This window comes from Neodiprion fabricii, chromosome 4 (genome assembly GCF_021155785.1).
Source record: "Neodiprion fabricii isolate iyNeoFabr1 chromosome 4, iyNeoFabr1.1, whole genome shotgun sequence".
NCBI lineage: Eukaryota > Metazoa > Arthropoda > Insecta > Hymenoptera > Diprionidae > Neodiprion > Neodiprion fabricii.
In genome coordinates, this window is record NC_060242.1 from 3904990 (window position 1) to 3917569 (window position 12580).

The 12580-nt window shown below is 33.7% G+C and overlaps 1 protein-coding gene across 50 annotated transcripts in view; it reads right to left on the reverse strand.

Annotated features, from left to right (window-relative positions):
* LOC124180462 (calcium-activated potassium channel slowpoke) overlaps positions 1-12580 on the reverse strand; it is a 110534-nt gene that overhangs the window by 53838 nt on the left and 44116 nt on the right. For 19 of the 50 annotated variants that reach the window (XM_046566044.1, XM_046566012.1, XM_046566016.1 and 16 more), the window contains exon 6: positions 10242-10333. The exons of 23 other annotated variants lie outside the window; for them this stretch is intronic. In XM_046566044.1, coding sequence (XP_046422000.1) covers positions 10242-10333 — 92 coding nt within the window. Of the gene's footprint in view, positions 1-5566; positions 5659-10241; positions 10334-12580 lie in introns of all 50 variants that reach the window. 8 more of the 50 variants (XM_046566036.1, XM_046566017.1, XM_046565999.1 and 5 more) reach the window with 1 other exon arrangement.

Genomic DNA, 12580 nt, shown 5'->3' on the forward strand with positions numbered 1-12580 from the left:
CTGTGTGTCAGATACTGTGTATAACGACTCGAAAGAAGAGAAGAAAAAAAAAAAAAAAATTCGGTGATCATAAATTTTCCATGAATCGTTACAAAGTTACGTATAATAATTACAAATTACGAGGTGCCCCGGTAGTTGGAGGAAAATAAAATTCACGATTCGTATGTATATGGTATACATTATTATTATTATTATTATTATTATTATTATTATTATTATTATTATTATTATTATTATTATTATTTATCATCGTTAAACATGGTCGTTCAATCGAGCAGAAGAGCGTTTCACGTACTATTTGTAATGCGGTCGGAAAATATCATGTTTTTATAAATTAAATCACTATACAATATACATATAGATATGTATATAATGCACCTGCAGAGAAACGAAGTGATTACGAGATGAAGGTAACACAGAAGAAGCGAGTAGATTTTGTTATAATATATTAATTAAGAAACAATAAGAACTCAGAAAATTGATATCCGTAAATGTTACGGTACGTAAATGTTTAATTGAATGAATAATGTTTCAACTTTCTTCTTACTCTTGTAAATTTGTGTTTCGTTGACGATAGTGGGTATACTGTGTATCCAGGTGGGGAAAGCGAACGATTTACTATGAGACTATTTTTTTCAACATCTGTGAAGGAAAGTTTGATTTGAGAAGTGAACGAATAAAATGTTATGTAATAATTTAAACGAAGTAGATCGAGGCCAGTCAAGGTTCACAGTCGCAGACCCGGCTTCGTGAAACCTAACCTAAACGCGCAAACTTCAGGTTCTACTCTTTCAGCCCGATGACGTCACAGGCGGCGCGTGAGATCCGCGCGTAAAATGAGGTTATCGGGGAGTGCGCATGCGCCAACGTCGTCACGTTACCGCACTATTCACAAATTTATCTTTCCAAGCACGCGTTGAAGGTACAAAATTTACAATTGATTGCTTTGTATGAAAGAGTAAAAAGTTGCATCGAATTCAAATTAAAATCTGCACGCTGCAAGGAAATTTAGAGGCGGTCTAAGCCACGCGAGAAGGAAATAAGGCAGATAAACCTTCCGTAGGTTACTGCTACTAATAATTGTCAGTGTTAAATTAATTCGGCCCGCCAACATTCCCTTTCCCGATTCTTGACACCTACATTACCATGCGAGGAAGATACCTCGTAATACCTATCAATGGCAATCATTAAGCACAATTTCCTTGACTCCAGCTATCTATTGTTTCAAATTTGCATCCTCCCTTCGTTATCTATTTATTTATTTATTTTTTGTTAGGAATTTTTTTTTCGATTTCAAACGAACCGTACGTACAACCAATTGTAAACTTATGGCAGTTGGTCCCCCTGACAAAACAACTGCCACACGGATTGTAGCGCATGCGCGTTACGTTCTGTCGTTAGAAATTCACCCTGTACACATAAAATTAATGCGCGGTGAAATCATGCGGCAAGTATTTTTAGATAAATATTATTATTCATTTTTACCGATTTGCTCTTCTACTGGATTTCGTTTGCGTTTATTCATTATCTGATCCGAACTTGAAAGGACATGAGAGAAAATAAAAGTAACCTGAAAAAGAACACGAACCGACCGCATTCGCTATTCTGGTTTTCCGATTGATTGGGGAGAATTTTTTAGGCTATACACCTACGATGATAATACATAATAGAAAATCAATCTGTCGTTATTATACCATCGAGCACGCAAAACATAAGCTGCATTCTCATTCCTGAATGGCCTGTATAAAATACCAATAACAATAATAATAACAGACTTTTATACAATAACAATAATAATAATAATAATAATAATAAACATCGTGCCGCAAGCAGTAATCGATTATTTCAAAAACATTCACATTTACTCTCTCATTTCTGCACGAACGTTCTCTACTATATACATACACTGGCGCATAATACAATATATGATAAAGATCAAATGCTTCTTCATTTTTAATTTTTCTTCGATCTTTTCCGTACGTTGTTACATTTGGGATACGCTGAAATGTGATTCGTATATTGAAAGCATCGGTGAATAACGAAAACAGGTACAAGAAATCAGAAAAAAACAATACAAGAATAAATCTTACGAACGATAAACATTTTTTTATCAAACTGGAAATTTCCTTTCGCACGGTAATTGCGTTTATACGATCATTCGTTCAACTAAATTTGAACGAACAAATAGAATGAAATATTACCCGATGATAAGTTTAATAATAATAATAAAAATAACAATAATACCCTAGGGCGAAAGCTGCACAAGAGCTTTTCGTCCACTTATCGACAAACTCGAGTTAGATTGTGCATTTGTTTATTCATTTCTTTTCAGTTTTCCCCTAAGAAGATTCTTGATTTCCACAAATCAACCGATGAAGCAATAACTGTATACATATATTTTTGGCAAAAACAGAAAATAGAAATTACCCCGCGGACGGGATTTGAAATACCAAATTAAAAACTAAGCAAAAATAATTATAATTATAAATAAAATTAAGCAAATCGCCTCGCGGCTTTTTATTCTAACATATCGTGTAATTTTTTATGAAATTCGGGGCTAAAAGCCTGCGGATATGCAACCACAAACGTAAACACATTTACGAATATATACGTATGGAAATAGAAGTTGTGCAGCTCGCGTTGCCTACGTGCCGGCGTTTGGCGGTGAGTGTCACAAAAAACAACACGATGTATAACCTCAAACCTGCGGTTCTGGACCTGAACTATCGTTTCTTCGTTCATACCTTACATCGCATTTACAAGCGCAGGCAAAATATTATAAACATCGGATCGATGTTTGACTAGGCTAAAGTGTGTTTTTCAGGCGTGCTACAAAATCCAAATTGTACAATAATTCTCTCGGAGAGGCCAAAGGGCTGATTTCTTGGGCATCCCTTAGGCTCTGTACGCATATAAATATACATTGTATATACATTATATATAGAGTGGTCTTTGAAAAAGTCATTTTTGAATTCCGACCAGCTTCAGATAATTGAAAAGCAACTCCCTAATTTTTTCAGATTTTTATCTCAACTCTGACCCTCGTCCGAAAGAGAGGGTGGATTCCATTCAACCCTTTCAGGAGCTCGTCAAATCTACTCAACGGATTTAGATGAAATTTGATATAGATGGGCTTCTTCGGTCGCTGATTACGAATCTGAACTCAAAATTTGAATATGGTGGAGTGAAATCCAAAAAGTCATTTGATTCCAAGAAAACTCGGTACTCGGGAGTCTTCAAAGTCGCTGATTACGAATCTGAACTCGAAATTACAAAATTCGTAACGGTGGATCCGATGTGGCAATGTCGAGTGACTTTTGGCGTTTTGGTTCACCATGTTGGATCCACCGCCTTGAATTTTCAAATTTTGGGTTCAGATTCGTAATCATCGACTCAAAAATCCACCCTCTACCAAATTTCATTTAAATCCGTTCGGTAGATTTGATGTGTCCCTGAAAGAGTTAGATGAGGAAATCCACCCTATTTGAGGCAAGGATTAAAGTTGAAATAAAATTCTGAAAAACTTGAGGAATCATTTTTGAATAACGTGGAGGCGATTTGAGGGGCAAGCCGGTCGAAATTAAAAAAATTACCTTTCTAAGGACCACCCTAAATTGTATACATGTATACACATACATATACAGGCGAGAAAATATAGGCTGCTCCGCAATTGGGAAACCAACCCTTCGGATGATCTACCTCAGCATGCGAAATATCACACACATATCTCAATATAACAAATGATATAATAATGCAGGCAGCTCTAATATTTATATCGACCTAACCAAACCTATAGTACAAAAACAAAAAAATTTCCCCCTTCCGATCATCACGTTTCCCAAATATTATATACATTCAATTTTCGTAATCAAACTTTTCACTCTTCATTTATTTATTTCCTTTCCTTGTTAACCCTAATTTTTACGCAGTTTTCTTGAGTTACATTTATACGTTATTATTATTGTTATCATTATAATTTCACGCGGTACGCAAATTAATATGGAATAAATTTCTGCCAATTATAATCACGTATGTGTATTTGTATGTATAATGCATATATACGTGATCACTAATAAACCGTCTGTTTCTTTATCATTTCCGTTTACTTGATTATTTTTTTTATCGTGCCAACTTCCAATATACATTTTTTTCCGATAGAAATATATTGAAAAACTTCAAGCTGTAGTGTCGCGTGTGCCTGTATGTGTACCTGTATTTGAAGGTACGGGAAGTACTTAAAGGTGGTGGAGTGAGGGGCGGAGGGGGGGGAGGGGGTATCTGTATGTGCGTGTAAATTAGGGATTTGTCGACTGAGAGAGAAAAAAGGGATTGAAAAATTGATGAACGAAAAAAAAGAAAAAAGAAAAATCGACGATAATACTGTATAAATCATTACGTAAAAACTATATATACGTATATACATATATATATATGTATGTATATATATATATATATATATGTATATGCATATATCATATACGTAGGTATATTATAGATAGTATAAAAAGCGGCAACGAATCACAGGCACAAGTCTCAGCGTTAGTTGTATTATTAATGAAAAAGAAAATTATGTAACTATAAAAGTATTGTATTATACAGAGGTGTTTGTAACTTTGTACAATTGTGTCGAGTTAACGTGAGAAGAAAAAAAAAATGTGTGTTATCATTTACACGAATGTTTAAAAAAAAAAAAAATAAAAAAAATTTATTCTGGGATGCGTGTTGTTATAATACCTATACGATATTAATAAAGTGTGTATATTGTACGTTCAAATATATATATATATATATATACAGTATGATCTATATTGATGTATAATAATAATAATAATAATAATAATAATAATGATATGGATTTACGGTGTTAACGGGGATTATTAAATAAATGCAAAAAAAAGTTAGGGGATTGGTCGGTTTTTATTTACTTCTTTTATTTATTTGTTTATTTATTTATTTCTTTCAAATTTCTCATCCTTCGCCGTATACCGAGGTGGATTAAAAAAAAAAAAAAAACCTGCGAGCCGGCAACCCGCATCGCCATTTTACCATCACGGAGTGTAAAATTTCCCAAAAAAAATCATACAATTGCTTTTCCTCAAATTTATCATTCTCACCATCCGTCGTCACTTCGCGACGTAAAAATTATCACTCTCGTCTCAAAAATTGTATCGAAATTATTCGTCGAACAACAGTTGTGCAATAAAAGCGTTCAATTCATTTACCTATTTATTTATATCCTTCTTTATTTACTTACTTCACCCAACACCGTTTCTCTCTTTTATTTTTATGTAAAAAAAAACGCCTCGCGGGTAGCAGGCTCGAGATTTGTAGACCACCCGAAACGACATACTCCAACTTGTCATTATTTACATAACTTTTTCAATCGTTTTCTTTACTTTCAAATCGTGTATGTAATGTTATATTGTACATATATATATATATATATATATATATACATGTTATATATATATATATATATATATATATACGTGTGTAATGCATTCGACTACGAGGGAGGGTTAAAAATTAGGGCTAGGTGTCCACGTATATTTAATGGTACGCCCACCTTCGTCCTCGCTCGCGTTTGTACTGCCCACCGTACTTGCACCGGTTCGCGGCGAGCTCGGTGATCTCTGGGATCCAGCTGGCAAACACCGCCTACACACCCACAATCATCCGTTGCCGTCAGAACAGTACCAATTTTTTCTCTTCTTTCATTCTTTCATTATTTGCCATTTTTTTTATTATTTTTTTTTTTTTTTTTTTCATCACCTAACTTTACGTATAATACGATGTGTACATATATATATATATATATATATATGGCATAGATCTATATCCTATCCAACTCGACGAGATTTAACTTATACGCAATAATCAAATGCACTGATCTGAAACGTGTCGTTACACTTGCATTACAACAACAACAACAACAACAACAACAACCACAACGATAACAACAGTGATAATAGTAATAATAGTAATAATAGTAATATCAATAAATTCTGTTCAAAGGAAAATTACATTTGAGGCAAAAAAAAAAACCCTCAAATTAATTCATTGATATTGATGTGTTATATTGTGTAATATAAGGTATGCATGCAATCTGCGTAATTCGCTCTGTATCATCTCAATTTCATATTCATGTAACTATATATACCTATGTATATATGTGTATACACAGAGTGGATTCCTAACGACTGCATGGTCCGTCGTACGAGACAACGTGATGCGCATGCGCCAAGATTCGAGAGATGTTGTTTCCCAGGGATACCAACCGTCGTGAACGTAGCCTCAAAAATTTTGAATTTATGACGATGCATCGCGTTGCAGCAGACGACGGATCGTGCGGTTATTAGGAATTCACTCCGTATACACATATGATATGGATTTTATAAACAAGTGTACGCGTGTAGGATTATTATTTTAATATGCTTGCGCAGCTGACGTGTAGAAAATTGCGACCAATTTGAGAATAAAAAATGTGCGTAAAGACATTTTTTTAAATCTGTCGGCACGTAAGGCGATCGTTAATATGTTATTACCGCTGAAGCTGTGTAGGGTAGATGGGTGTGTTTTTTGTTTTTGTTTTTGACGCAAATCGCCGAACGATTGACGTTTTTTTTTTTTTTTTTTCTTCTACACGTAATGGAATTTGGGCGGTCATTTTTTTCTCATGGTATCGACTGTAAGTATAAAATTGATATACATGCTGACAGTGTTGATGTATAATAAATTAGAGGTATATAATAACTGTGTAAACGTGTACAGGTACTTGTCCAGATGTTAATTCAAGATTATAAATATCGAAGAAATGTTTGATCACCATTTGGATCAACGTTATATGAAATTGTAAAATCTGTATTGTTTCAACCGAGATGGTATTCACTTGTTCAAATCGCAAATCACTTTGGAAAGCAGTCGCTTCGCAATTGCTTGAAATCAGTTGAAATCGCACGAAATCATTGTAAATATTGCAATCGCTCCTCGCCCGATATGTGAGTAAGTAAATAATGAGTAAATACCTTCTCGGTTTTAACATCTTATTAGAAAGTTTACGCTTCGTTGTCCTTTTTGTTTTTTTCTCCAGATCGACGTAGAAGAAAAATCATACCCAAATATCAGGGCTTAGTGTTAGTTTCAAGTTTTGAACCTGCATAATTATTTTACTCGAATCCTCAGTATCTTTCGGTTACTTTTGCTTCCCTCCCTTCACACGTCACACGTATAGCACAACAACAACGTTTATCCGTCGCAAACTTACGGAGCCAAAAACGGAAGTGGAAAAAAGAAAAAAAAAAAAAGAAAATCAAATAAAACAAGACGCGTACAAAAAACAGAGAGAGAAAAAACAGAAAAATTATGTCGAGAGGAAAAAACGAAAATCCGTCCATAAATCAGCATACGTAATATCGTAACGTAAGCACACACATACAACAGTTCAGCTTACACTCACTCCGCCGTTATATCGATCCATGTGTTTTTTGTTTTTCGTTAGCTTTATTTTTGTTATTCTGTAGCGAATTATCTGACGTTTGTTGCGGAAAACGATGAGTAAACAGAAAAAAAGAAGAACGAACAAACAGCAACACCGGAAAGAATTGCATAATATAGTGAATAATGTATGAGAAAAAAATCAGGGGTAAGAAATGAAATATTTTGTGTGTACAAATTGCGTGCGACGACAAGTATTTATTATACGTATAATAAATATAACTAACGCTGGTGCACTATTGCTGATAAATTTAATGGCTACTGCATGATCTCATATGTATGATAATGAACTATATTATGTATATAATAATATGAGAAGAATAATCAATCACGTCATTCATTTGAAAAATTAAGACAGTTATTTTTTTTTTTTTTTTTAATGACCTGCTCGATATTTACGACTTTTGTCCAGTTGACAAGCGTAGCCAACTTTGCGAATATGTTACTAGCATGATACGCAGAGTAACCGATGCGCAGTGGATCGCAGCGGCGCCGCTCTTAAGATCATGTAGTACTCCTACCATTACCGACCGAGCAAACTCAACCTTTTTCCTCCGATATTGAATAAATAAACGGACGAAAAGGGTTTAAATTTCGATGGGGGAATTGCTCTTTTGTAACGGAATTCCGGAACGTTACTTATGTTCTGAAAATCGTAAAAAGAAAAATGAGTGGTTTGACGGTTACTCGGTCGGTAAGGGTCGGTAAGGGAGTACTACATGACCTAGATAAGCGTCAATTACGGTTGACTGTCACTTGTCAACCGTTCGATTCGAGGGAATGTCTTTTTTTCAGCGAAGGTTTGACTTCAGGCTGCGCGCACGGATGTCAACCAATCAGAATTAAGCAATTTGAATCGCGCGCGTCTCGATCAGATCCTTTTATAAAATACTCTCCGTACGCTGGATGTACAAGTGTGTGTTGCATGTATATAATTTTGTATATCAAGTATACGATACGGATAATAACAATAACAATAACGTGAACTGCAAGTGATAAACGATGGTAGCAGACTAAAGTGGCATGTGCAAATATATGTATACGTATGGTTCAAGAATCTAATTATCGTTGTACCTCAAATCGTGGATAAAATGTAATAACTAGCTGCGACCCTTGATCGCAAGTAAAGGGGGAGGAACGGAAATAAAAAAAAATAAATAAATAAAAAAAAAAAAAAAAAAAAAACACCAACGACGCAGAAAAATAAGTAATTAACGACGATGATTATACATATATTTAATAACACGTGCAGCTTCAAACTGCTGCAGTATATTTGCATTGCGTATTAACTTTACAGCTGTCTATATTATATAATATATATGCGGAAATGTACAATCTATGTAAAATATACTACTCGAGGATGTATCATACCGTATGACCTACAATATTGGGTGGATGCGATACCATTGCAAGCGTGCAACTTTAAAGTTTTAAACTAGACTATGTAATACGACTAATGACTATGTATAGGGCGTTCCACGCCAACTCAACCAACGTCGGACCATCGACCATTATTGATTTTGTTAAAAAAAAAAAAAAAAAAATGAATAAACAAATTGTGGAATTGTTCCAACTCCGAAAGAGTAACCTGAATTTTTCAGATTTCTTTGATTACACCTGGTTTACTTATGATTTTCGAAATAAACACGTCTTTGGCGATTATTTAAAGCTGTAAAAATATTCTGAAAAATCTTTCATCGGATATTAAAATTTTCAAGCCTATACCCGGCGTTTGCTTCGATTTATTTATTTATTGATTTTCTTTTTTTCTCTCTTACTCCGAGCTTTTTAAAGAAAACAAATTGAAAAGAAACTAGAAGCAGCCGTCAGTCTTTGGTGCGGCTTGCTGCTTAGGCATTTCAGTACGTGACCCTGGATATTTTAGAATTTTTTCAGATATTCTAATTTGACGATCAATAAACGAATTATATATATATATATACAACAATGTATACGATATGTCAAGAGCTATCTTATAATACATTATATATTATATTTATGTATATTAGCTAACAAAATAGACATGCAGGAGAAGAACAAAATTGCGTATGCATTTGTGTACCAAAAAGAAAAACTCAGTACGTTTAATATACAGTGGTTTTCGACCGTAATAATTATTGTTAATTTTATATCACATAAAGGATGAGGTAAAAAAAAACAACAAGTAATTTAATCGAAACATCGTCGTATTTCGTTCGCGATATTCTTCAATAACCGTGATTAGGCTATCAATTATTATCGTCATCGCTATCGCACAACCGTATATCGTTTATCTATCTTTGCTTTTACTCGCGTGAAACTAATCAACGAAAACAAGTAATTGATTATTCACAAATACTAAAACGTACATCACATATCGGACAATCCGACGTCAATTACGATTCCCGTTTTACTTCGATATACATTCGCATATATAAATGATTCTTTGAATTGTCAAAGGCTTTTTTCAAACCAACCGATCGAATCCTCCGACCGTATTACACGCACAAAATAGATCTTATTCAATCATTCGTCATGAATTCGCGAAACGATTTACATCATACATACGTAATGCGACGCAATGCAGCGTGATGTAACGTAATACATGGTGGACACATTGCAAGGAATTAGTACGTTTATATGCCTATACATGTATATGTATAACGTAGGTAATATACATATATAGAGACACACACGTGGAGTGATAGAGAGAGAATATAATACACGGGGATAATAAAAGAAAGAAAAGAGTGATGCGTTTATAATACCTCTTTCCATGTTCCCGCTTGTATTCGCCGCTGTACTTGGACCTACTGCCTACGAGCTCTATAATCTCTGGTATGCTACTGGCAAAAATTGCCTGCAAATAGAGAAATTAAACCTGGAAAACACTACGCCAACTATTTTACAAATGCAGAGTATACTATTTCAGGTATAACAATTAATTATATTATACATATACGTATTATTTGTTTCAACATTCTCATTCTTATTTTTTTTTTCTTTTTTTTTTTTAACTTTCTTTCCTCTCTATCTAGCAAGGTATACAAACGTAGGCTAATCGTAAGCTACGTTACATACATACATACGTGTATTTAATGATAATGGCATGTGCATCTAAATGTACAATAACATACACGACGTGTGATTAGTAATGCCCTGGTAGTAATATTATATAATTACAGCGGTCTTTGATTTTATGTATGTGTCTCATGTATAATATAATATGTATATGTATAATAATCGTATATATATATATGTGTGTGTGTGTGTAGCAGTCGCAGTGTATGGAAAAACGAAAACGTGCGGTATGTTATCGGAGATCACGTGTATCTCGAGTAGAGTTGGTCAATATGTTACACAACGTGCCTGAGTTCGAGAATGAAAATTTCAACGATTTTGAAAAACGATCGTAATGATATATTATATATATACATATATATATGCAAGAATATGCTTGGGCAAATTTTATAATCCAAACGGTTCGATAGTTACAGCATTTTTAATGAAAACAAACTTTTTTGCGCGTTATTTAAATGGGAAATTTCAAACGGCCAGCGACACCTTTTAAAATTCAGTTAAAAATTTTCCCAAACGGGAGAATTTTTTTTCTCAGTAAATTAATTGGTCCTTTCAAGACCGTAGATTCGATAGGTTAGTTTTTTTGGCTCACCCTAATACATATATATATATATATATATAGAGAGAGAGAAAGAGAGAGTGGGTGGAAAAAAAAATAACAACAAATTTTTAAACGTGAAATAATATTTCTTTGACCTAACGATGAGAATTAGACGATTTACAGGTATATTAAATACTGTACAGGGAATCACGATCACTTGGTGAAAACTACGTATAATATATAATTACTCGTCGGTGCGATTAATTTCTCTCTTTGTTTTTTCGTTCTTGTCTTGTTTCGTTTTGTTTATTTATTTTATTTTTTTTTTCTATACACCAGAAATCAAACAATAACAGTGACAAAGATAACTACGACCATTATTGTACGTTATAGCGTGTGTTTGTGTGTGTGTGTGTGTAGAAGTGAAAAAGTCGTACAAGGTGGCGAGAGAAAAAGGGCAGAGTGAGAATTAACACTCGGAAGCATCGGTTGCAAGCAAGAAGATGTGTAATTTATTTATTTTTTTTTTTTGTTCTTAAACTGCTGCGGAAAGCTTCATAGACAGGCGGAAAAAAACAAATAAATAATAACCCTGCCCATGGTACGAAATGTTTTGTTGAAAAAAATTTATATAATTGAAATAATATGCGTTGTAACACGTATAGCGTGTCAGATTGTAAGACGCAAGCTGAAACGATGAACGATCAAGTTGCGAAAATTTAAACAATAAATTAACATTTCGAGATTCAGCTTTGTTTCTCTAAGCGTTGTTTTTTGCATTTTTTCTTTTTTTTTTTTTTCGGCGGCATGCACGAAGTATTCAAACAATTATCATATCTATAAATCTATGATACAGCAGCATGCACGATTGTTTACATTATATCCGTTGCGAAAATGTTTACGGGGAAGAAATCGATGTTTAAAGATAATTAATAATTTTTATTGTTATACTTATGCCACGTGTGAAATTTAACTATTATTGACGTAAATATTCGAGTATAGGTGGTTTCGTATATCCGGCAAACTTTACGCCTGTTGTACGCGATAGTTATAACGTTGGAAAAAATTAAATAAACAAATAACGAAACGACAATTTTTGTTAGGAGTAAAAAAAAAAAATTTTTCATTCACGATCATACAAAGATATTATTACAGCTGTTTTCCAATTATGGAAAGTTTCGATCTGTAGATGTACACGTACACATTATACCCTGATATTATTAAATTCAACATTTTTGCCTCGATACTAACGAGACTTGATTGGTCGGTCGATTTACATGATTACAGATTATTTTTTATTTATTTATTTATTTATTTATTTTTTTTTTTTTGAGATATTCGGGTGACCGAAATTGAAAATAGACAAGTCTCGTCACGAGCTGAGGTAACGAGAAGGAAAAAACTAACCGATTTACAGAACCTCTTCTGAAAATGCATTAATTATTATTCTCAGTAAGTGACAGCTACGAACGCGAATAAATCAAA